Source organism: Hemitrygon akajei, chromosome 2 (genome assembly GCF_048418815.1).
Source record: "Hemitrygon akajei chromosome 2, sHemAka1.3, whole genome shotgun sequence".
NCBI classification, from domain to species: Eukaryota; Metazoa; Chordata; class Chondrichthyes; order Myliobatiformes; family Dasyatidae; genus Hemitrygon; species Hemitrygon akajei.
Window position 1 is genome coordinate 24,959,690 of NC_133125.1, and position 27,655 is coordinate 24,987,344.

A 27,655-nucleotide genomic window follows, 5' to 3' on the forward strand; every position below is an offset into this window, starting at 1 on the left:
CATGTGGCCTTGGATCATCTGGACAATACATATAACTATGTTAGGATGCTGTTTATTGACTACAGCTCAGAGTTTAACACCATCATTCCTACAGTCCTGATCGATAAGCTACAGAACCAGGGCCTCTGTATCTCCCTCTATAATTGGATCCTCACCTTCCTCACCAGAAGACCACTATCTGTGCAGATTGGAAATAACATCTCCACCTCACTGACAATCAGTGGTACATCTCAGGGATGTATGTGTAGCCAGCCCACTGCTCTGCTCTCTCTACACCTATGACTGTGTGGCTAGGCACTGCTCAAATGCCATCTATATATTTGCTGATGATACAACCATTGTTGGCAGAATCTCAGATGGAGAAGAGAGGGCGTAAAGGAAGATCTATACCAGCTAGTTGAGTTGTATCGCAGCAACAGCCTTGCACTCAATACCAGAAAGACTAAAGATCTTCAGAAATGGTAGGATGTGGGAACACACACCAGTCCTCATAGAGGGATCAGAAGTGGAGAGAATGAACAATTTCAAGTTCCTGGGTGTTAATGTCTCTGAGGACTTAATCTGGTCCCAACATATCGATGGAGCCGTAAAGAAGGCAAGACTGACTGTATTTCATGAGGAGTTTGAGAAGATTTGGTGTGTCACCTAAAACATTCACGAATTTCTCCAGACTGGCTGTATCACCGTCCGGTTTGGGGGGAGGAGGGGTCACAGGATCAAAGTAAGCTGCAGAGAGTCATAAAGTTAGTCTCCATCATGGGCACTAGCCTCCATAATATCCAAAACATCTTCAAGGTGCGGTGCCTTAAGAAGGTGGCATCCATCATTAAGGATCCCCACCACCCAGGACATGCCTTCTTCACATTGTTACCATAAGGAGGGAGGTACAGATGCCTGAAGGCACACACTCAGCGATTCAGGAACAGCTTCTTCCCCTCGGCCATCTGATTTCTGAATGGACATTGAACCCATGAACTCTACCTTGCTACATTTTTTTAAATTTCTGTTTTTGCCCTATTTATTTAATTTAACTATTTATTATATATATACTTTTTAGGTTTTTCCTATATTACCATGTATTGCATTGTACTGCTGCCACAAAGTTAACAATTTAACATGCCAGTGAGTGATATTAAATCTGATTCTGATTCTGATCTCCTTCCTACTGGGTAAAGTCCTTCAGGCCCTTGATAACTGGTGTGTAATGGACATGCCACGTGTAATTATCACTCCAAACTTCCTGCTTGCATTTTGAATATCATGGAGAGTCAGTGCCAGAGCTGGATTTGCCTGGGGACTCTGGTGCTGTGGCATGAACTGGTGATGCCAATAGGTGGAGATGGCCGGATCCATTGACAAGGTGGCAGGTACAGTTCCTTCTAGAAGAGTCATAAAGAAGGAAGAGATGGAATACAAAGATAAGCTATCCAATAACATTAAAGAGGATAGCAAAAGTTTCTTCAGATATATAAGGTGTAAAGGAGAGGTGAGAGTGGATATTGGACCACTGGAAAATTATGCTGCAGAGGCAGTAATGGGGCACAAGTAAATGGCAGACAAACTGAATCACTGTGGAAGACACTAGCAGTGTGGTGGAAGTTCCAGGTGTTAGGGAGCATGAAGTGTGTGAAGTTCCCATTACTAGGGAGAAGGTTCTTGGGAAACTGAAAGATCTAAAGGTTGACATGTCACCTGGAGCAGATAGTGTACTTGCCAGGGTTCTGAACAAGGTGGCTGGAGAGATCACGGAGGCATTAGTAATGATCATTCAAGAATCACTAGATTCTGGCATGGTTCCAGAGAACTGGAAAATTGCAAATGTCATTCCACTCTTCAAGAAGGGAGATAGGCAGAAGAAAGGTAATTACAGGCCAGTTAGTCTGATCTCAATGGTTTGGAAGATGTTGTAAGGTTGTTAAGGATGTGGTTTCATGGTATTTGGAGGTACATGATAAAATAGGCTGAAATCAGCATGGTTTCATTAAAGGAATGTCTTGCATGACTAATCTGCTGGAATTCTTTTGGCTTACGGTGGCGCTGCTGAAGTTATCTGACAGCTCACTGGTAGTTCAGAAGGCAAGAAATACGACCAAAGCATTACTAATAACACTTTTTCTGAAGTAAATTGTGGTCAACTATCACCGCAAATAATGCAGAAACAAGCAGAGGCGAAGCTGATTCAAAGGATGGGCCATGTTGGTGGATCGCAAAGCCGAGGGGCAATGTGTTCAAGATGGGGTTGCAGATGGAGTTTGTATTGCTGTTGTTGTTGGAGTGATCGAGTTGGAGAAGAGTCGATTCGGAAGAATTTCGATGCCCATCCACCTAATTCAGGTGCGAGGCTGGATTGCTCCAAGCGCTGAGCTGATTTGGTGAGATCAAGATCAGCTTTGAGCTTTGCGACACAAACATGTCGCGGCACTGGGGTCCAGGTTCTAGAGTGACGCACTACCCGATGCTTGGACAATTTAAACATCAGGCCAGATAGACTGGATAGCCCGAATATCGGGACTGAGGCGAAGTTTGAGCTGATTTCACTTTCTATCCTGCGACCCTCATTCCTCTTTCCGGCAGCTGTCATCTCTGAGTTTTGCGAAGTTTTTGTCCCACTAATATGATGAACTGAGATGACTACTATGAGTCGGCTTTGGTCTACTCTGGCTGCTCCGGAGAGTGGATCTAAGGACTCAGTCTGGTTTGGAATGAACTAAATAAGTATTTTGCATCAGTCTTCATGATGGAAGACACTACCCAGTGTGCCAGATGTTGAAGGGTGTGAGGGAAGAGAAGTGAGTGCAGTTACTATTACAAGGGAGAAGGTGCTCAAAAAGCTGAAAGATCTAAGGGTACATAAGTCACCCGAGCCAGATGAACTGCACCCTAGGGTTCTGAAAGAGGTAGCCGTAAAGATTGTGGAGAATTTAGTAATGATCTTTCAGAAATTATTGAACTCTGGCATGGTGCCAAAGGGCTGGAAAATTGCAATGTCACTCCACTCTTTAAGAAAGGAAGAAGGCAGCAGAAAGGAAATGGGAGACCAGTTAGCCTGACCTCAGTGGGTGGGATAAAGGAGATGCAGTGGATGATGTATATTTGGACTTTCAGAAGGCCTTTGACAAGGTGCCATACATGAGGCTGCAGACCAAGTTAAGAGCCCATGGTATTATGGGAAAGTTACTGGCATGGTTAGAGTACTGGCTGATTGGTAGAAGGCAACAAGTGGAAAGAAAATCCTTTTCTGGTTTGCTGCCAGTGATTAACTGGTGTTCTGCAGGGGTTGGTGTTGGGACCACTTCTTTTTATGCTCTGTACCAATGATTTAGATGATGGAATAGATGGTTTTGTTGCCGAGTTTGCAGATGATATGAGGTTTGTTGGAGGGACTGGTGGTGCTGAGGAAACAGGTAGGCTACAGAAAGACTTAGACAGATTAGGCCAGAGAGTGGCAAATGAAATACAATGTTGGAAAATGCAAGGTCATGCACTTCGGTAGTAGAAATAAATATGCAGACTATTTTCTAAACAGGGAGAAAATCCAAAAATCTGTGATGCAAAGGGACTTGGGAGTCCTTGTGCCGGATTCCCTATAGGCTAACTTGCAGGTAGAGTGGGTGGTGAGGAAGGCAAATGCAATGTTAGCATTCATTCCAAGAGGCCTAGAATACAAAGGCAGGGGTGTGATGCTGAATCTTTTTAAGTTACTGGTGAGGCCTCACCTTGAGTATTGTGAGCAGTTTTGTGCTCCTCATCTCAGAAAAGATGTTGTGGCATTGGAGAGGCTTCAGAGGAGGTTCACAAGGATGATTCTGGGTATGAAAGGGTTATCATACAAGGAATGATTGCTGGTCCTGGGCACAGCCTCGGAATAGAGGGGCATCCATTTAAAACAGAGATGTGGAGAAATTTCTTTAGCCAGAGGGTGGTGTATTTGTGGAATTTGTTAATTTATTACCACAGACAGCTGTGGAGGCCAGGTCGTTGGGTGTATTTAAGGCAGAGCTTGATAGGTTCTTGATTGGACATGGCATTAAAGGTTACAGGGCAGAAGGCCGGGGAGTGGGGCTGAGGAGGGGAAAAAATGGATGAGCCATGATTGAATGGTGAAGCAGACTTGATGGGCCAAATGGCCTAATTTTGCTCTTATACCTTATGGTCTTATGGAACACTGTCACTTGCTTCTATTGTTTGCATGATGTGTGTGTTTTTTTTCCCTCTTTTATGGTCTTTTTTTAAATTGGGTTCTTTGACACTTATAACTTGTTTTTAACTGACATGTGGCTGTTGTATTTTACTATTTATTTTTATGTTTATTATTTAATGTTGCGTTTGTTATGTTATGATTGCACTGCTCCTGGGAAACGCTGTCTCATTCTGCCCTGCAGAGCTGAAGTACGGTTAGAATGACAATAAAGTTTTTGAATCTTGAATCTTGAATGAATCTTGGGTTTCGTGATTTGTGGGTGTCTGTAAGCAAGGTGTATAATTTATACATTCTTTGACAATAATGAAATAACAAGCAGGATAGATAAAGGAAAATCAGCGGATGTTGCATACTTGGATTTTCAGAAGGCCTTTGACAAGGTGCCACACATGAAGCTGCTTATCAAGTCAAGAGCCCATGGTATCACAGGAAAGATGCCGTTATGGATAAAGCAACAACTGATTGACAGGAAACAAAGAGTGGGAATAAAGGGTGCCTTTTCTGGTTGGCTGCTAGTAACCAATAGTGTTACATAGGGATCTATGTTGGACCAGTTATTTTATATTATCTGTCAATGATTTGGAGAAGGAATAGATGGCTTTGTAGCTAAGTTTGTGGACAATACGAAGATAGGTGGATGGGCAGGTAGTGTTGAGGAAGCAGAGAGAGTACAAAAAGACTTAAAGATTGGGAGAATGGGCAAAGAAGTGACATGGAATACGGTGTTGGGAAGAGTATGGTCATGCACTTTGGTAGAAGAAATAAAAGTGTAGACTATTTTCTAATTACAAAAATTCAAAAATATGAGGTGCAAGGAGACTTGGAAGTCCTTGTACAGGATTCCCTAAAGATTAATTTGCAGGTTGAGTCGGTGATCAGGAAGGCAAATGCATTCATTTTGAGAGGATTAGAATATAAAAGCAAGAATGTAATGTAAAGGTTTTATAAGGTGCTGGTGAGGCCTCATTTGGAGTATTGTGAGCAGTTGTGGGCTCCTTATTTAAGGAAGGATGTGCTGATCTTGGAGAGGGTTCAAAGGAGGTTTGTGAAAATGATTCCAAGACTGAAAGGTTTATCATATGAGGAGATGGCTCTGGGCCTGTACTCACTGGAATTCAGAAGAATAAGGAGAAATCTCATTGAAACCTATTGAATGTTGTTAAGTCTGAACTTGTAGGTTAGCACCACTATAGTGGAAAACATGCTGGAGGCAAGTTGCAGCATTGCAATTGGAAAAATCACTGGGTTGAAGATGCATCCTTGCTTGGACGTTACCCTAGCAGGTGTAAGATGGAAATAATTCTGAGACCACCTGTGCTAACTGATGGCAGGCACTTCTGCAACTTTTGGAGTTGATGTGTGTGGAAAATCTTGCTCATTAGACCTTGAGATGAAACCAATCCACAGTGAAATAGAGTTTAACTCCTTAGTCAATCACTCTTCAGTTATCAAGTTGACTCCTAAACACGTGGTCAGATTCTGAATTTCAAACAGGAGAGAATGGCCCTTTTTACCTTACATATACAAAGGTCCTCTTAGAACTAATGCCTGATTCTGACGATAACACGTCTAAGAGAGCCTGGGAAATGTGGAGCTCATAGAAACATGGTCACTTGCTGCTCCGCTCCAAGTTGCTCAACATTCTGGCTTACAGATACATCACAATCCCTTGATTTTCACTGCATCCAAATCCTGGGACCCTTTCCTAAGCTTCACTAAAAGGATTGCAGCAGCTCAAGACACAGCTTCAAGTCCTTGCCAATAATGTTGTGATTTTTTAAAAAAATAGATGTTTTGATATCTCAGCAGTCAAATCTCAACAAAGCCAGCTGTTGGACTTGTTAGGGAGTCAGCATAGCATTCTGCATGGTAGGTCATGTTTTATGTACTTGATTTTTGAGGTGGTGCTGAGGAGGGTAGGCAATGGATGTAGTCTACCGGGACTTTAGTAACATATTAAACGAGATTTCTTCTCCATGGTAGACTAAAATGTGGGATCCATGGTAGCTTGATAGTCCAGATTCAAAAGTTTTTTTTGTGATGGATGACTGAGGATGGTGATGGGGGGCATTTCTCTGACTGCAGGTCTGTGATCAGTGGTGTTCCACAGGGATCAGTGTTGGGACCTTGTTTGTGATATATGATTTGGGCAAAACTGTAGATGGGTTGATTATCAAGTATAAAGCGACACAAACATTGGAAGAGCTGTGGATAGTGAAGAATGTAGTCAAAAGATACAGCAGATTAGGGCAGAGAAATGGCAGATAGAGTTTCATCTGGAGAAGTAGAAGATGTGACACTGTGAAGTTAACTGTAAAGGAAATATATATAATAAAGGCAGGATCTTTCAGATCACTTAAGTACAGAAGAATGCTGGGGTATGACTCGAGAGCTCCACAAAAGTGGTAACACATATAGATGGTGTAGTCCACAGAATACTTCCCTTCAACCAGTCATAACTTTGAATATAAAAATCATTAAGGACCCTCACCATCTGGGACCTGCCGTCTTCTTGTTTTACCATCAAGGAGGAATCACAGCAACGTGAACACACACACTCAACATTTTGGAAGCACCTCTGCCATCAGATTTCTGAATGGTCCATGAACACTACCTTGCTATTTTCTCTTTCTCACCATCTATTTATAGTGTAACTTGTACTGTTTTTGTCTTTCACTCTACTGCTGTCACAAGACAAATGTCACAACATACGACAGTAATAATCTGATTCTGAGGATGTAATTTTGTAGCTGTACAAAGCATTGATTATTGTGTGTAGGTAATGAAGGGATAGAGACCTCATGTAGTTGACATTATTTAATTTGGCACCATGATCTGCACAGATGTCATGAGTGGAAGGGCAAGCTCCCATGCTGCCCTGCTCCACATTCTGACATTCTCCAAGGCCTTCAGCAGCTTATTCTATAGGTACCTGGAAAAGTGTTGAAAGATTGAGGCCTCAGACCAAGCACAAAATCCTCAGACAGGATGAAGAGGTCAACACTCCCCAATGCCATTAGGCTTTACAATTCTACTGCCAGGACTTAAGAACTTTTTAAAAGCTATTATTAATGCTTTTTGAGATAGTGATTTAGATGCATATCATATTTTTTTACTGAGTTAAGTATTGTATGTAATTAGTTTTGCTACAACAAGTGTATGGGACATTGGAAAAAAAGTTGAATTTCCCCATGGGGATGAATAAAGTATCTATCTATCTACCCTGCCTTCCCGTGCTGCTGAACCAACATCAACAGGCACCTCAAAACAGAGATAACCACCAACACATTACAAAATTCTTCTCCCAGAGTTGTGGGGGTCTGGAATGCACTGCCTCGGAAGGTAGTGGAGGCCAATTCTCTGGATGCTTTCAAGAAGGAGCTAGATAGGTATCTTATGGATAGGGGAATCAAGGGATATGGGGACAAGGCAGGAACCGGGTATTGATAGTAGATGATCCGCCATGATCTCAAAATGGTGGTGCAGGCTCAAAGGGCCGAATGGTCTACTTCTGCACCTATTGTCTATTGTCTAAAATTATTCAAATCTACTGGATTTCTGTCGAAGGACAACATTCCCAGCATTGTCCCCAATGATACTCAAGTCCACACCAATGGGCAAATCACAAAACTGCCACTGGATTCCAAAACAGTGGTTTTATACTTCACTCAATTACAATAAGCCTTCATGAAAACTAACATCGGACCAGCTTGCAGGAATTCTTGGCCCATAGTGATTCAAATGAAGGAGCATCTGTGATGACATTGAGAACACCATAGCCCTTCCTGAAATGAACACAAAATCCCAGGATAATGGTAGTAGACACAAACCATATCCTTAATTATGCTTCCAATCAAACATCTGCCCTATTATAACAATGCCTACATCTCCCACATTGGCTTTAGCCACATCAGAATTCACAGAATTGGAGTGGAAGCAGGTCATTCCTTAATCCCTCTCAATGAAGTGTACTGACCTATGTTAATTCTGTTACTCTTTCAGAAGTTGCACCAATGAACATTGTATTCATTAGATGTGTAAAAATGAATATACTTTGCATACAGTCATAAATTCAGTTTATTGAAGCAATATCTAAAAGAAAGTTCTAATACATATGTACAGACATTAAGATCATTTCAGACTAATAAAATCATTAAAATTTACACCTTATCTTGTTACAGGAAAATATATTGTTTACATTTTTTCATTTCACATTACAATATGCCAGTATCTATAATGTCTTCAAATGCTAAGGAATGATTATGGCAATTTATTTTAAAACTGAAGAATACACTAGTAAATACTGATACTCAGCATCAAGAGCACAATCTTCACATAAAATGCACATTTTGTTACCAGTGAAAAGATTTATTTAAACACTCAAATCATGTTAACTGGAAATTAAAAACCCAAAGTGGAACAATTAACTGCTTCTGTTAAGAATTTATATTTGCATAACCAGCCAATCTAAAAATCTTTAATCTCATAATTAAGTAATTAATTCTGCATTATCAAAATGACATTTATTTTTATTTTCCCCATGAAAGCACGTGGATATCCAAAGTTTCATGCCAGTATTATTATTGGCATCTCAGAAGTTCCGGTAATCTTGTTATTGAATGAATTAGTTGTTTTCTTGAGAAACAGCATTTTCCTGGAAAGTCAACAATAAAAATCAGAAACTTAAAGCACTAATAAACACAAGTTATTCTTTTCATTTACACTAGTGTGAACTGCATTGATTGTCAGTGGTTACAATTGGCCAATAATGTGTTAGGGAGCCTTGATGTTATGCAACCCGAGATGTTCCAAATATTGTAACTACTCCATCATTAGAGTCAACAGTGCCACGACTCCGCAAGGAGAGTCCCACTGCATTTTGCCACATGTAAAACTGAAGGGCAAATGTAAAGTGGTAACCCTATTCAAGTAAATGGGACTTTTGGCCCAGTAGGAAAAGACCAATGCTTTACTTATTTTACTTAATTTTAGAGCACATACATTTTGTATTTTTAATTTAATTTTAGAGTTAACCCATGAGCTTTGATTCCCTCTGAAAAGTCTCCAACAATCATGTTGAAAAACGTCAGCCTTTTGTAGTTGGGACATGAGAATGGTGGCCATCTCATCTGGCTCTTAGATCTAGAAAGCCAGGTGTTAAAAACTAGATCACAGTCGAAATTCAGCATAATACAAACCACTTTCAGCTCATTCTCCTATATAAAAATATAGAGTTTAAATGTGGGAGGAAAGTCCTTTCAGGAAGTTTAGAACTCAAGAGATATCTGATAGTCACACAAGTTACATTAATGATTAATCCAATTTTTAGAGGTTCGGCCAGACCAGAAGGCAGTTTGACACAAGGCAGGATACAAACAATAAGCAAAAAAATTCCACAGTCCTAATGTGGCAAATGTAGGCCCCTTAAAATCAATTCACTGTCAGTCTATGTTCAGCCCTAAACTTTATATGGACACCATCTTTGGAAAAGTTAAATCATGTGAACTTATCTGTAGAAAAACTTTTTTTAAAAAGATGAACAGCCCTGGTGAAAAAAAGCCATAAGGGGCCTTGTGATATTGATGCAGAATAGTTGATTAACCAAATACTAATTAACATGTGCAGACTTTTAAAAGTACTGTGGACTTTTGGTGGGTAAAGATAATTTTCATCTCCCTCTAGCACGTTTTCCAATTACTCATTCACAACTGCAGAGAAAAAGTGAGCATAATGTACAGTTGCAGATCTTATAGCAAATAAAGATCTGCTAACCACAGGGACAAATGAAATTCACAGTGAACAATTCACCGCTAGTCACAGATATTGCTTTATTCTACATATAAAAATACAACATCACTCAACTCCCTTTTGAAAAGGCCATACCAAAATACTTTTTTGATGAAGTTAGGTTGTCCAAGAGACTTCAGTGAGTGACACATTTTAAACAGAGCTTAAATACAGCTTTCCTTAGTCCAAGTTGGTAACTAACAAGAACAGATTCAAAATGGTATCAGGATTTCAAATTAATAAAAAAAAAATTGTTATAGCTGTGTTTTTTTTTTATATAGTCCCTCACTGTTTGATGAGGAAATAAAACTCCTGGTATAAATACAAGAGATTCTGCAGATGCTGAAATATAGAACAACACACACAAACTGTTGGAGAAACTCAACAAGTCAGGTTGCATTCACAAAACTTTATTCCCCTCGATAATACCTGATTTTCTGCGTTCCTCTAGCATTTTGTGTGAGAAAATTCTGGTAGATTACTTCAAACTGAAATAGAGAACTGGCAACTATTCTTACACAGTTCTACAAAAAAACGTAGAACTGTTATTCCGTCTATACAATCTCCACAAATTAATGGAAACAATAAAGTCAGCTCATCCATAGACATCAATGGGCCAAGATTATACAACACTGCCTCTTACAAAAGACTTAAATAACCCCGTTCATTTTTAATTAAATTAGCAGGATCTTATATTGAAAATTATCATAATTTATGAAGAAAAATACAACTGGCTGAAGTTACTGCTACATCTTCAAATTTATACTCCAGATTACCACTAGATAACAGGGATACTATGTATGGGGGTAGGAGAGGAGGAAGAAATGTTGGATAAAAAGAGATACAATTCACAAAAACAATGCAAATCAACTAAATTTGCAATAAATTAGGTTTTCTTGTTTTTCCTGTGAACATCAAATCTATTGTCATCTCTTACCACAATTGTCCTTAACTAGCGAGTATGTTTCCATACAAAACCTTCACACAAAAAAAACTTCAAAGCCAACTCCTTTAGAAAAAAATGCTCAGTAAGGGAACAGATTACTACTCAAATCTCCACAAACTCAAAAGCAAAAGCACTTTTTTTTTTTTAAGGATACTGTGCAAATCTGTGAGATCTAACACAAAATGTTTTTTTTTGTAGAATCCAAAGCTTGGTCTTAATTTTAAATTTGTATAATGCACACATTTCAATGCAAAACTCATTAGCTCAGGAGTAGACCATTATATATGTGATATGATCAGCATTATCAATATATCTAAAAAATGTAAGGAAATTCCAGCAAATAAACTTTCATCCAAGCTTTTGTTTTTAAAATAATGTATTGCTTTATGTCAGAGTTGCTTGTTATCACAGTGCAAGAGGGCAAGAGATTCTATTCAAAATTGCATTTTATACTGGGTACAAGTTTTATTCAATTAAATGAAAAATAATATTTTTACTTACAGGATGAACAATCTTCCCATATTTGCTTGTGAAATTAACTGTCACTTTCTGTTTATGGCCACTTCTTTCATCAAAAGTGTGGCAACTATCAAAGGGAGGAACGTACAAGTGAAGGCTAACAGCCTTCTCCGTGTGACTCACATTTTCAACTCTGTGCACCCCAATTGAATCTATTTTCAAAAAGCAAAACACTTGGTCAGACACATTCCCAATGGAAATCACAATTTACTTCAGATTCTGAAAACAGTTTATCTGTTTGTTTCGAGTACATCACAATATTTTCAAATCTTTCCACTTTATAATAAAACTCAAGACATGATTTTCTCCAAGCATCTCATGTTGAGTAAAAAGCCAAAATGGCTAAATTGCACCTTTGTTTATATTATTCTGTGAAAAACACTCAAGATCCCAAACAATTACAGGCAGTCCCCGGGTTACGAATGAGTTCCGTTCCTGAGTCCGTCTTTAAGTCGGATTTGTATACAAGTTGGAACAGATACATCCGGTATTACTTAGCGTCAGTTAGTCAAATGTTTGTCTTAGTATATAGTATATATTTCAGTAATTAAACCACTGTGTTGCTTAGTAATAATTGTAGCTTTCACTGGGGCAGGGCCTTTCACATGCCCCACTATTCTCATTTTATCCTTTACCTGTATCCTTTAAAATTGTTCTGATCGTTGACCAACTTTTCCGATGACTGATGGCATTTCACCTCCGATCGCTTTATTATTTCCACTTTATTTTCAATTGTGATCGTTTTCCGTCAAGGGAACAGAAAACTGCTGATTCAGCAGCAGCCGCGAGCGGCAGGTCCTCTGCTCCCCTAGGTCCTAAATTCCACCAGCACTAAGCCAGGTTAAATGGGACAAGTAGGGGCAGTGCTGACTGGAAAGGGGGGGGGGGGGGGTGCGTCAGGGTGGATCTTCCCAAGAAATATTTAAGCCACATACAAAGTTACACACTCAACACAGTGTTAATGGCAACGACTTAAAATGGCGGATGGCATTCTTCTCCCTCCGTTCGTAAGTACGAGTTGTTCATAAGTCAGACGTTCATAACTTGGGGACTGCCTGTAAATAGGCTCTCATATGTCTATTTGAGACAGTAACAAATGATTTCCCAATTTGCTCATCTTGTGTATCTCATATACATTAACCAATTGTTCGAGCTATTTTTAGGTTTAGCACATTTAGCAAATAGCTTCAGCCACCAATCCTCAGATTCGAATATGCATTGTGGATTTACTTTGAAATGCAACTCTGAACAATAAGTTCCTAAAGGCCTTGAATTACAGGCCAGTCAACGCTGTTTAACATTCATTTTGATGTCTTTGGTGTGAGTGCGAATTGGGAGGTGTGAAGTTTGTGTGTAGTTTCAAAGAAAGCATTGTGGAAGAATTCTAAATATGGAATTGTCCTTTGATGTTTAGCACACAAAATAATCGGGTAGCATGGGCCAGCCAGGCTTTTCCACCAAAAGCATCTCAATATGATGCCTGCTGTATCATGTTTTGTCGAATAAATAAACTGCTTCTTATCTACTAGTAATTTTCTCTGGTGACTTCTTTCACGAAATTAACACCCCCCCCCCCCTAAAAATGTTCCAGTTCCTTCATTTTATAGGTGAATTGGAAGAATTCATACTAAATTCACGCAGCAAGATTATTGGAACTTTTACTCAATGGTGAGCCAAGCCAAAACTAGAAAGACATTGTCATTAATGGTGCTGAATTTACATCAAAGTTGAGAGGGTTGAGAGCTTTAAGTTCCCAACAGTGAACATCACCAACCCCTGTCCTGGTTTAAACACAAATGCCACAGCAAAGAAAGCACACCAGTGCTGCTTCTTCAGCAGGCAAAAATAAATAAAATCAGCATATCCCCATGATTCTTACCAATTTTTATTGATGCATGATAACAAGCAGTCTGTCTGGTATAGCAACTTTTCTGCCTGAGATTACAACACATTACAGAGTTATGGACACATCTCAATACATAATGGAACGAGCCTTCCCTGTGTAGACTCTGTCTGTATTTCTTCCTGCCTCAGCAAAGCAGCCAAAATAATCAGATACCACCCACCTTCTCTCTTCTTCCCCCTCCCTTCAATGGTCAGAAGACCTGAAAGCATATACCAACCACCATGCTCACCAATTTCTACCTTGCCATTTTAAGACTATTGAACTGTACACGGCATGTACAACAAAATCAATTCAACTCCACTTGAGCACAAAATCTAGGCTCATAATCAGATGTGCCTTGTTAAACAGAGGCCCTCGCTTAAGTGAATAGAAGTTACCCCATCACTATTATTTCACAGGGAAAGGGAATTATCAGTAGTATCCAGATCAATATTTATCTTAGTAAACATCACTAAAGTAATAGATGTGAAAGCCTGGCCTGCACATTTCTGGCTTTACAATACAGTTGCATGTGTTTGTGTTCAAAAATAAGTGATTTCTGTCACTGATAGTTGGTGAGAAATAAGCAGTAAGACAATTTTGAACTGCTTACTCACTGTGGATTCAAACATTCAGGCTTAGAGATGCAAGAAATGGCCAGGAGTGAAAATGAAATGATTTGAATTTGAAGGTATCAACAATCATCTTGAATAATACAAAGAAAAATTAAGATTGGAGTATGCAACAGTTTGTAATCATTAGTCATGTGTACTTGTGTGGCCATTAGACACGACACCATACCTAAATAGAAGTTTTTTGTGTTATGTTATTCATTTAGGCTGACCTAAGCCAAATTAAAAAGCAGTGATTTTTGGCACTACACCATGCAGGAAGGCAATTAAGGCAGTCTGTTATCTGCTGATTCAGTTCATTTATGAATTCCTCCATCAATGATTAATACCCAGATTTATAGTACTGTAGTAATACTGATGGCGTTCCAATTTGTTCAGTAATTTACCGTAAATTCCGGTGTGCAAGCTGAGAATTTGGCCCTAAATTTTGGTCCTAAAGTTAGGGGGTTGGCTTATACAGAGGGTGGCAACTTTGGAAAAATGAATGCATGGAAGAAAATCGCGTGCCATTCTTCGGCAGTCACCATACCATCGTAAGGATTGTCAATTTCTGTTTCGACATCGTCATGTGCAACTTCATTGTCGATGCATGAATTCTTTGAATGGTTTGTTTAAACTCACATCTCGTGGCTGGAGCACGGACGTCAAACCACCGGGGATGACTGCAATGTCCATATTTTCAGCTTTCAATGCCGCTTTTGTCTCGCCTGACAAGTGTGCTTTGAATGTGTCCTGGACAAGTAGCGACTTTTCCCTCTGATTGATACTGCGGTTGCCAGCAAAATCAAAGAACATTGGTGTCTTGTCCATGTTACCAATTAGTGAGAGCGGGTAAGAATGTGCCTTTCAATACTTGATTACAAACGATTGGAAGGCCGCAATCTTATTCTCAAGGTCGCTCGGCAACTTCTGAGCAATCATTGTTTTTTGTCTCAACACAAGATCACGTCTATTCATAAATTGGGTGCACCAACTTCACGTAGCTTTGAAATTTTCGCTGACCTCACAGTGTTTTTCAGCCCATTTCAACACTTGAACTTGAATCATTTCTCTGGTAACAATGTATCCAGACGATCGCTGGTGATTCATCCACTCTAAAACTTTTTCTTCCAGTTCTGGCCACTGGCATGTTTTCCCACGGATTTCACATTTCACCTTTGGCATTTCTCTCAGTGTGTCCTCTGCCTTTCTCCACTCTCTCACTTGTTTCTCATTTACACTAAACTTCTTAGCAGCTGCAGAATTATTTGTTCTTTTAACAAAATCAATAACCTTCAGCTTGAAGCCAGCATCATACTGTGTTCATTTTAATCTTTTGTACATAGTGGTCACAAACTCAATACAGAGTACACGTACTGATCCCCCCACCCCATGTTATGTTTCAACAAGATTGTAATGGGCGCTAAATGGTTTCACGGGGGTTACATTTCAGAGGATTCTTTACCATTGGGAACCTAATCCAAAAAGTCCCTCCCTGATTTATTTATTAAGAATTCACTCATAACGCTCTGCAATATGTAAGCCTATTTTCTTAGCAGGTACTGGTTCACAAAATTTCCAGGTTCCGGATCCGGCAAAGCTGAGTACTGGCATCTTGTGATCTTGTGTACAAAGATCTTGTGATCTTTTCTGGTTAAATCAAAAACGTCTACAAAAGGGGTCGGCTTATACAAAGGTAACATGAAAAAGTCACTTTTTTAACCTTGAAAATGAGGGGGGGGGGGGGTCGGCTTATACGCCGGATCAGCTTATACACTGGAATGTACGGTAAATACATGATTTATTACTCAGTTAAACAGTAGCTTGTCTTTTTTTAAAATCTATTTCCAGGAAACTTCAGCTAATTGGGACTGCTTATTAATTGGGCCAAAATGTTCTGTTCCCAATTAAACAGATTCCACTGTAACAACGAATTCAAAGCACTTTAATGGCTCCAGAACAATTTGGAATGTCCCACACTTAAAGGCACTAAAATTGCATATGCGCCTTTCGAAAAATTAGAATTGCACTGATTAATTTCCACCGGCATACTAAATGAGATTGACCAAGTTTTGTCACAGGAAATTTGGTAAACATGGAATATTAACTGAAAATTAATTCTAAAAAGGAAGCATTGAATTTAAAACATCGAAACCTCACCACTCATGTAAGCACACTGGTTGTCTTGAAGAATGGTCTCCTTTTTCTTGGAAAGTTCTTTTATTTCTTCATCAGGCATATTGAAGATTGTTTCCTTTAACTGTCCCTGAAGTATTTTTAAGAAGCAGTGGGAATCAGAATGATCATGGATGCTGCTACATTGTGGAAAAACCAGAAAAAAAGTCAGCAACATGAGTAAAAACACTAGCCAACACAGTGAAAGAATCAGATCATCCACCTAAAATCAAAGACATAACATGTTAAGATCAATGAGAACAGTTTCTTGGAACCATACTTCTTTTGTCTATTTGAAATTATAAAAAGGGTCCAGAATTTTGAAATCCAGAAAGCCTCGAAAACCGAAGTTTTTTTCGCCAACAGCTGACGTCAGTTGTGGCTCAGCGCTCGTACTGGTTACGGACATTTGCTGTTCACTGGTATTTTGTGTTTAATTACACTGTGAAAATGTCAAAAAGAGCTGCAGATACCCCTATGGGTAACATTGAGAAAAAGAGAAGGAAGCATCTATTATCAATAACGCAGAAAGTGGAGTTATTGCAGAAGCTTGATCATGGTGTGCCTGTATGGCATCTTACCAAAGAATATGGTGTTGGAACTACCACTATATACGATTTAAAGAAACAGAAAGACAAGTTACTGAAGTTTTATAGTGAGTGACATTCTACATTTATTCCAATAAGTCATTTACCATGTGTTTGATTCGGTTCATTTGAATAAAACATAAAAATATACAGCTTCAATGTTTTTGTTAGAAATAAATTTTTTTCTTGTCATTATTCCCTAAACAATACAGTATAACAACTATTTACATAGCATTTACATTGTATTAGGTATTATAAGTAATCTAGAGATGATTTAAAGTATACGGGAGGATGTGCGTAGGTCCGGAGCTCCGATGGGTCCTAAAGTCCACCTGCACTGAGACAGGTTAAATAAGGGACTTGAGCATATGTGTTTTTTGGTATCCGCATGGGGTCCCGGAACCAATAAGGAGGGATTCTGAAATCCGAAAAATTCTGAATTCCAAAATGCAACTGGCCCCAAGGATTTTGGATAAGGGATTGTGGACCTGTAGTAGCAAAGTCATAACTGATATAACATTAATACTATTGGTATAGGGAAAGTCTTGGATAAATTAATCATCTTACCTGCCATGGCCTTCACCCCAGCAGAGTATCATCAAATTGAACTTTCCATTTCCTTCATCAACAAGATTTCTCGTGTATCTGCAAAAAGAGGAACCATAAGAAATCCAATAATGGTGCATGATCCAAAGAATCAAATCAGAAAAATAAATGTATTTACACACCAGAAGCTAAACAGACAACCATAAAAGATTACCATAATCTGTTAAGCACAACAATCATAATTGTATGCATAGTATAAATTATCAAGAAACTAGATTAGACATGATCTTGGCATTAAAATGTGAAATCTGAAAATGTAATTAAAAATAGAAGCATTGAGATAAACTTGAAATACTGGAAAAATATGCTGACATAATTTCTCATAATAGCACTTTAAGGTGCTTCACAAGGGAAAGTGCACTGATCTTCATTTCAATATGGACAATTGATCTGGTATATTTTCAAAAGGAGGAATAAGGAGAAAATAAATCTGCATGAGGCAGAGAGAAAAGGGATAGATAAATGATTTACCAAACAAATAGGGGAAAATAAGACCAAATTTTGTAAAGAAACATTCACTTTCACTCCTAAAAGTATTGAATTTAAATTTTGGGATGTTCTACATATTGTTCTATACAAAATATCACAAAAATCAAAAGACACTATGTTAAATCTAATGTAATTTACATGGATGACACTGTGAAAGGTCATCATAAAGAAAGCCTAATATATTGTAGAAGCTTGTCTCACCCCTAAATGGTCTCCTCTTAGCAATTCAGGGAATGTTAACAATGTAGAATTTGCTACCACAGCACTAGCAGTGGCAAATCAAGTATGCTGCAATTAAGGGAACCAGGCAATGAAAACAAGGGGAAAGTTGTTGATAAATGTGAAAATTTGGGAGGAGATATCTATCAAAGATATGTCAGAATAGAATAATTAGCTCTGCCTGCCTCCCTGGGAATACTTATTGCTCCCCATCAGAAGTAGGAAAGCCATGCAACAACTGCAAAAAGCATTAGCAATACCTTGGTAAGACTACATGCATGTTTCATTTTCTTCTGAATTCTGATGTAGTTATAAAGAAGAATCACAATAATTATTTCTGGAAATAATTGTCTCATGACCAAGGTTGTGCACTGGATTAGAATGTAAAAGAATGAAGGTTTTATTTGGCTTATTTAATTTGGAACATGGATGTTGTTTGCAAAGCCAACACTTGTTGCGCAACACCAACTTCCTTTGAGCCAATGGTTGGACTATTATAATGCTATGTGTTAAGATAGCACTGTTGGGTGAGTAGTACCAGGGTTAAGACCCAGCAATTAAGAAATCATGATAGATTTGCCCCAAGTCAGGCTTATGTGCAAGGGGAAACCAAGGGCAGTGCCATTCTCATGCATCTTCTGACTTCAACCTTACTTGAGTCATTACGATTCCACATTTGAAGATGTTGTTGGAGGAGCCAACATTGCATATTGTAAAAAGCACAATCTACAACAACTGTGCACCAGTGGTGGAAGAAATTAATGGGTCCCAATCAAGCTGGCTGCTTTGTCCCAAAATCTTGAATGCACAGTGCTACTGTTGCTGCACTCATCCAAGTAAGTGGAGTGTATTCCATCATGTCCTTGATTTGTGCCTTACAAATGGTGGAAATGTTTAAGTGATCTTATGGAACCAAAAGATTGAGGGTCTTGACATGATCACTGCCATGTGATAATTATCCCTTCAGGAGTAAGTTCAGAGTTAGGGAGAATAGCTTCAAATATGGGTGACCCATTTAAGATATAAACAAGGAATTTCTTCTGAGAGATTCTTTTGAATTTACTAACCCAGAGACTGTCAATAACTATACAGGACCGAGGTAGACATTTTGCTTTTAACAGTTGGGGTGGAGGATTATAATGTGAGGAACAGCCAAGTTCAGAGCAGTCATAGCAGATCAGAGTCTATATCAACAACTGTTGCTTCCATTTGTTATGTACATAGGTTTCTGGAACCAAGCAAAAAGAATCTTTCACAATAGTTGAGGAACTGAGAGACAACAGAAAATTGCTAGGAGATACCCAGCACATTAGGTAGTATCTGTGGGGAGAGAACAGTGTAAAAGTTTCACGTCTGATTCAGAGATTAAACAATTATTTGGTCACCAACTTGCATTAGATAACTGATATTTAATAACAATTATTCAGGTATTGCAACACAGGCAGCACTGTGCATTGTAAAATAAGCCACCAGCCTATGACATAACTAACTAAAATGTTTCAACTTTTCTAAATATGAAGCATCAGACTAATATTTGCCTTTTTTTAAAAAATCACAGAATACAGAAATATTGCAATGACTTCCAGTTAACAATATTCAAATTATCATTAATTTGAATTAACATACAATGTATAGTAGCCACTTTCAATTATATGCCAAATCCTCATCCAGTGATCTCCTGAATTATTATTTTTTTTTAAAAATAGTGTCAATAGTTTATTTTAAATTCTCTTGGAGGTTATGGCCAAAGAGACTGATTTGCTAACAACATATTGAGGGGCAGTCCTTCAAAATTATATTTCTATGTTTATTCTTTAGTCAAAGGATAGACTAAGGATAAATCAACATTTTTTAATTTCAAGCTCTAATGGGGAAAAAATGCAACGGAAACCATGCCATACAAGTGTAATGCCCTGGTTAGGAATCTTACTGCTAAGGTTGGAGGGGTTTACATTTAGTAGCTTTCTGTAGAAGCTAACAGTGTTTGGGTTTCAGTTAAAGATAAGGGGCTGTAATGTTCAACATAGGAATGCTGCTAACTATGCGGGATGGTGGAATTGGGAGAAGGTCCTAGAGAAAGCTGGGCAGAGAAAGATTTGTGATGGACATGGTGGGGTTTGTGGTCTTTTTGGCAGGAGATTGAGAGAGAAGGTCAGGCGAGATGGCTGTAGGGTTGGATCTGACGGGAAGGCATGATTACAAGGGATGATTTGTGAGTTGAAAGAGTCCAAGATGGGAAGTTCTACCGGTGATTGGTGATGAGATTTCGATGCAGTAAGTAACAGTCACACCAAGCTTTTTAAAGATATGAGCTCTGACACTTTGCACATTTAGACTGGTTTAATTGTAGTGGGCCCTTTTAATTTTTTTTCCCCCCTTTTCTTGTCCTCTTAATAACCCGTTGACTAAGCTGAAATTAGTAAATACACTTTCTTTACAACTGTATGCTGTGTACGATCTGTTATTTCTTGCTGATGGATAATTGTGTATGGACAGTATTTATACAGCATTCGTTCAGATTGGGATTCCGTTAATTAAACCATCCCAACTTTTCTGATTGGTGGGGCCCAAATCATACATTGTTGGAGTCTCGCTGAAGTCCAGTGGCTGTTAGCAGAGCCAGCTAACAAGCCAAGTGAGGGGGCTTCACAAGGAAAAGTCAAGCTTATTTAACTTTATTGAATTATTTGATATAGTATCAGGAAGGTTAGACAGAGGCAATGCAGCACAGGTTATTCATACATTTTCAAAATGGCTTCATCAGATTAAAAGCTTGTGATTAATTGAAAAGCAAATAAACTAAAAATGTTGGTTCTGAAATAAAAACAGAAAATGTCAGAAATGCAAGTCAGGCAGCATCTGCAGTGCAAGAGTTAATGTTTCAGATTGATAGCCTTTCTGATAACCTATTTTCAGTCTTTTCTGATTTTATTTCAGATTTCCAGCATTCAAATTTATTTGTCAAATATGCATTGAAGCATATAGTGAAATGTATAGTTTGCGTTAACAACCAGCACATTTTCTGATGCCCACAATGTTCCACAGAACACAAGGAGCAACAACAACAAACAAAGCCTCTTTACCATCACTCCCACCGAGACAGGCCTCCAACCTCAGGAGAGCCACCTTCAGGATTGTACCTGGATTCTAGGACTCGCAAAGAATCCACCTGAGACTCCTCTGGGCCTTTAGCTTCAGTCTTCAACCTTCTACCTCTGAACTCACCATGTTCTGAACTTCAACCTTTGGCTTTGCCCTCCAGATTTTGCCAGGTTTGGGCTTTGGGCCACTACTTCCAAACTTGCATGGACCTTGGCTTCTGAACTTGCATGGACCTCTGACCCCAGTGATCTGGGGTGTCACCATCCCTCACGACTCTGATTCATGCCCGGGATTCACTGCCCATATGATCTTCCAATCGGAGACTGGTCTCTAACCTGAGGATCACTGATCACTTCAGCACCTACAACAACTTTAGGGATTGATGATATTCAACTGTGGAGTGCTTGAAAATTGACTCAAATTCTTCACTCTTGATTTTCTTCCGGTGTCAAATTTTGATTATATACCCATCCTTCATGTTGTTCAGTCATACAACTAAGCATAAAACATCTTTATGAATGTTAAAGAAGCTGTTGACCAAATCTGACCAAGAACTACTAAACAAGGACGTGGACTGTGCTAATATAGTAACAGGAAACTACAGACAGAGCCTAGAAGTAGAGACACAGAATACAGCAGCAACAATAACCAGGTTTCAAGAAATCCACCAATTGTGTTATAGCATGGGACCATTGTTGTAATTGAAAGTTGGATTTACTGTTTGACCCGTGGGTAATCATTTTATTCTGTAATCAGTACCTAGTCTGTTATTTAAGTCTTCCTGTAGCCACCATTCTGTTATCTAAATGTTGTTTTACTGGTAATCTCATCAACTAAGAATGTAAAGACTGTACCAAATTCATGCTCACATAGATCAGTTTAACTGGTCAGTTGAGCACTTCTTTAATAAATCACCCATTACTTTGAATAATAACTCCACGTGGCCTTTTAGTTTGCTCCAACTCTAGCATTTTGCCAATTTGGCAAAAGCGAAACTTTGTTTCTCTGGTAAGTGATGTAGCACAGCATTTACCCACCACAATGTGCAGTAAAGCCCCATTTACCACTCACTGAATAGAAGGCAATCACAGTATTCCAACAGCTTGTTACCACACCCACCATCACCTTGCTGTCAAAATTGACCTCAGCATGTCCTTGCTTTTATACCAATCTTGGTGTGCATCTCTTCCATTCTTGTCAAATCTGGCCAGATGCCTTTAGCTAGGTAAGAGAATAGATCATCGGAGCATTATTAAAGTATATAGTTGTGTAGAAAATGATCAACTAATCAGGGTCAGGTCTTGGGTCAAGCTTGAGGGTAGTCATATAGGTGGAGAGTGAGGAGGTTTCATTATTTTATCCTAAACAAATAATCACTTAAAACACAAAAGAGTTTGAGATTCAAAATATCTTATTTTTTCCTAATTCTTCAGAAAATCAGACAAGACTAGACTTGCACAGAAGCAACTTTATCTGAAGGGAAAGCAAAACAAACTAGGTAAATGTAAAGTAGATACATTGTTATCTGGTTAGCATTTCATGTATGGTTTTATCAAAAGTGTAAAAGAAGCCTCTTAATTGGGCTAAAATAATTGAAGAGGGATTGAAGAGAAAATACAGGAAAAAAATATCAAGAATCAGAAATACTAATGCATTCAGCATGCATAGACTGCATTACAAATGTTTTAACAACTGTGTCCAAAGATCTCTGTACATTGCTCCAGAGTAAGATTTAATTTTAAACAAAGAACTGGAGAAGTAAAAAAAAAGTTTCACACAATCTTTTGATATTCCCCAACTTCTGAAGGAGGTTAAATGTTCACATATGCTGAGTGCCTGTATTCTGAGGGGTGAGAACAATAATTCTCGTCTTCCTCTGGTAACATTTACTGAAACATTTCTTAAGAAAGGGTATAAGTAGTAGTCCTTGCACGATTCCTTGCTCAGATCCAAAGACCGGAGAACTGATAACAAAACAAAAAGGGGATCAAAAATTATTAGAATAGTTAAATATACTGAAATTAATCTTCCTGCAGAAGAGCAACTAGTAGGCTTTAACATGACAGCTTTCACTTCAAATAGTTTCCACTTCTAGCTACATAACCCCATCAAAAACATACTAATCCAAGCTTTTCTTTATAAAATGGATTATCTCAGGATTTTGAAGTTCAAATATATTTCAATTCCATTCTTTCTATTACGTCATGCTTAGGGTAAGAAAATACAGGGTTTCAGTTTAATAAATCTGACAAGAGTTAATTTGCATTGGGGAATACATAATGGTGTATATACAATTGAAAATCCTCTTAACCAACTACAACATTGACATGACACCTCAATACAAAGCTCTGTATCAGAATTTAAATTGGGATGAGAACACAACTGTTTTGGTTAAAAAGAAAAATGGTTAACTACTGAATATACTTACAACACAATAATAGTTCAAGATATGACCTGGTAAGTTAGCAGCAAGTTTGGTGGAACTTTTGTGAATGCTGTATAAATAGAGAAAACTTAACTTGGGGTGAAATTAAAACTCCAAGCTCTAAACAATTGAATGATCTGGAAGTACAAAGTTTTGAGAATCAAATTCAAACTAGTTCTCAATCATGAGACCTCTGAAAGGTACGAAAAATATCATTTTGCTGGAACTGCATTTGTTCTAAGATAACGTCATGACTCCCTCTTGCTCTGCCTCCATATTCAATTGTCCCTCAATTTGTTGTAGACACTTCTTCTACCATTTTTACCTCATCGACATTCCATGATTTAAAAGACCCAAAAACTTCCATGTGTAAACCTCTAGATTAATTCACACAAGTTGATAACTTCCATCACCGGAGCAATGAACAGGAACAGTCAGCATACTGTGTTTAAAAGACTGAATGTGAAGATATAGACTGGTACTTTGGTGCTACAAGTGTTGCAATGTTGAGATGCTAGTTTTCAGACATTATCACTCTTGGGTAGATGAGGCAGACCAATGACATTACAGAACAGCAGAAATCTGTATAGGTATAAAGTTAAAATCCAACCTTAACCTGACCTGGCCACAGCTTGAGTGAGCTTGTCTCAACAGCACACACAATGCACTGCAGATTCTACTCAACCTGGAGTCCTTTGCATAAAAAAAGCAGGAAAGAAAGACAGATCATCATGATCCAAACCCAAATGCTTTAGCAGAATGCACAGTGAGTTGGGTTTACGGTGAATGGAAAGCCCCATTCCCCATTAGCAAGAACTCGAAAGTAGGGTTCTACTGTATTTATTACTCAAACGATATTACACTGCAACGTTTTTTACTGCTTATTATGGGAGGTTGATGGGCTAGTGTTGGTTACCATGTTTCTGTATTGCAAATGCCTGCACATGGAAACTGCTTGATTGGCTTCACTTTGAGACTGTCGAGAAAAGCACTGTGTTACAAGGTTCAAAGTCATCAATACAGAAACACCAATCGTTTCTTCAGCAGATTTTTTCCAACTCAAACATTTCCACAATTTTCTGCCTTTTAAAAAAAACTTAATGTTTCCAGTTCCTGTAATGGATGGATTTGATTGGAACATCTCCATCAGGCGTGTATCATCAATTTTAAAAACAACACAATTTCTGTCAGTAACAAACCAATTATGGAGAAACTATAGATCAATTATACTACCTATTACTTTCCCTTCCTTCTACCAGTTATCAATGAAGCAAAACATATCAAACTCACTGCAAATATGCAACATTAAATTGGCAGAGCCAACAAATAGGTAAGTGACAATTCAGAATATCCTTCCCACTAGAAATGTTGCTCGCACAATTTTCGATTCTTACAATAAGTCAGTACTTCGGGAAAATGGCTGCTAAAGATTGCAGAATGGGATCAAAAGTTACAAAAGGCATGAAGGGCCATAACTTACAACATTTCTGTTTTTGTTTTAAACTGGGCTTGATTTGCTTATCGCCATGTTAAACATTTTCCAAGTGTTTCGAACCATTTCCAAAACGTGCCGCTAGGTTGAAGGGAAGGTTCCACCATTGTGAAATTCTATTTTGCAGCCGTCTTTCATAGTCCCAGTCCAAGCTGCAAGTGCGATCAGTTACTAAGGGCAAGGCAGCAAAGCAACGTTTTTGCAATGCAAAACAGATACGTTCCATAAATACCACAGCCCAAGTTCTTGTTTTAAAGCAGCAACGCGACTTTAACAGATCTGATTTTTAGCGAATTCCATCAATATAAAATCCCTGTTAGAAATTAATGGAACGAAATATTTATGAAATTTAAGAAACGTGAAAGGAGATTAAAAAAGAGGCTCCGATTATAAATTGGATCAGTTACATTCCTTATGAGTGATAATTCAAAACATATTTATTCGGCCCGAAACGTCGTTATTACCTCCTCCCATAGATGCTGTCTGGCCTGCTGAGTTCTACCAGCATTTTGTGTTTTTTTAAAGTTGCAATATTCAGTCACCGGCTCACAAAATTTGCACAACTATACACGGGGGGGGGGGGGGGGGGGGAGAGATCCCGGTAGTCCCAGTGGCCCGAACAACGTTGCGTATAGGCCTTACTAGCAGCTTTACACCCCAGCAGACAGGCACAATCCGGGTTAAATCTTTCCTCATTGCCTACCTTTTTCAGTCACTGCATGTATATAACACAGCCCATCCACTGACCCAGCAATGATCACAGTATTTTATGTACGGCAGAGCATATGGAGTTCGCATCTCACCCGGCCAACCTCTCACCTGCACTGGTCAAATTTAGCGTACTTCCACCACTCCTGGGGGTTGCTTTGGTATGATTGTAACAAAGCTTGCACCTCGTCCACATCGACCTTGTCATCTGAAAAAATGCGGTGCAAATCCTGAATTATATCTGATAGGCTCTGAGGTTTCTGCATTTCTGTCCGCTCCATAATCAGTTCTCCCTACCACAGCACAACACTAAACAACACCTTCACAGAACCAACTAGCAAGTGGCTAACGCCAGCTATTTATAGACTCGATTAAAGCGCCGGGGGAAGATCCAACTGTCACTCAGGGAGGAATTTCAATCACGTTCCCGGAACACTGTGCGTTTTTCAGCTTTTCAGCCCAATGTATGGAAATAATGCAGACCGATACATAATAAATATGCGCGCTGTTTATACAATGAACGGTTATCTTACTTAGCTAAGTTAATCGTTAAAGTGAGCATAATTGTCCCCTTTAGTTTGCGATGAAAGATTTTACCGTGTTCCAGATGTAATAAGATATTTCAGGAATTTGTTACACGGGGAGATAAACGTTTTTTTTTTCGTGGAATGCTGTTGTGACTACTGGGTCGTATTTCTAATCCCTCCCAGCAACTCTTGGAGCTACATTCTGCATTCCACTGCAGTGCTTGCGGTGAAAGTACTCCAAAAATGTGACAAAAATATGCAATGTTATTTCAACGAGCATTTTGGAAACTGGGTCAAGTACAGAAAATTCTGGAAACACTTAGCAGGTCAGGCAGCATCTGTGGAAAGAGAGCTAACGTGAACTGCTTCTCATTTTTAGCATTTTTTGGTTTTGTTTCAGCTTTCCAACTGCAGTTGATATTTGTTTAGGCCATACTTTTTTAAATGATAGGGTCAGGATAATCCTAGATATTGGAGCACGTTCTGCCCAATTTTATGTGCAAATCTGGATGAAAGAAGCTTTACCCAAGGCTTTTTTTTAAAACAAAATATACTTTATTCAAAAATAAAATTTAAGATCCGTCAGCAGAATGGGGATCTGACAGTTAACCATGATGAGATAAACAAATCATTTCAAGATTTTTATACCTCCCTGTATCATTCCGAATTCCCTCATGATCATAATACCATGTGTGATTTTATTGGGAAATTGAATTTTCCAAAATTATCATCAGATGATCTTTCAATATTAGAAACTCCTATTACAGATGCAGAAATTAAAGGGGTTATTTCCTCTATGAATTCTGGGAAAGCACCAGGTCCAGATGGGTATACAGTAGAATTTTTAAAATGTTTTTCCGCTACTCTTTCTCCTTGGTTATGCAGGGTTTTTGAAGAAGCAATCAGATTGGGCAATCTGCCACAATCTTTTTATAGAGCTTCCATTTCTTTAATATTGAAGAAAGATAAAGACCCTACTGACTGTGCATCCTATAGACCAATATCTTTATTGAATGTAGATTCCAAGATCTTTTCCAAGTTACTGGCATCCAGGCTGGAGAAGGTATTACCCCAAATTATTTCGGAAGATCAAACTGGTTTTATTAAAAATCACTATTCTTTTTTCAATGTTAGGAGATTATTGAATATTGATTATACTCCTTCACATAGCACTTCAGAATGTGTCATTTCATTAGATGCGGAGAAAGCATTTGATAGAGTTGAATGGCCATATTTATTTAATGTGCTTGAGAAGTTTAATTTTAGTCTGACATTCATTTCCTGGATTAAACTGATATATCATACTCCAGTAGCCTCGGTGCTTACTAACAATCAAAGATCTCCCTTTTTTCGTTTATTTCGGGGTACCAGACAAG

The 27,655-nt window shown here is 38.6% G+C and overlaps 1 protein-coding gene across 3 annotated transcripts in view; it reads right to left on the reverse strand.

Annotated features, from left to right (window-relative positions):
• Window positions 1-8,260: 8,260 nt before the first annotated feature.
• Window positions 8,261-27,655, reverse strand: part of LOC140740019 (cysteine dioxygenase type 1-like) — a 71,423-nt gene continuing 52,028 nt past the window's right edge. The window contains exons 1-5 of one of the 3 annotated variants that reach the window (XM_073068809.1): window positions 25,864-26,095; window positions 17,279-17,356; window positions 16,110-16,264; window positions 11,436-11,605; window positions 8,261-8,855 (exon numbers count right to left, since the gene is read on the reverse strand). In XM_073068809.1, the coding sequence (XP_072924910.1) occupies window positions 8,826-8,855; window positions 11,436-11,605; window positions 16,110-16,264; window positions 17,279-17,356; window positions 25,864-26,033 (603 nt within the window). In that variant the 5' untranslated portion in view covers window positions 26,034-26,095 and the 3' untranslated portion in view covers window positions 8,261-8,825. Of the gene's footprint in view, window positions 8,856-11,435; window positions 11,606-16,109; window positions 16,265-17,278; window positions 17,357-25,032; window positions 25,180-25,863; window positions 26,096-27,655 lie in introns of those variants that run through there. The other 2 variants (XM_073068827.1, XM_073068818.1) reach the window with 2 other exon arrangements.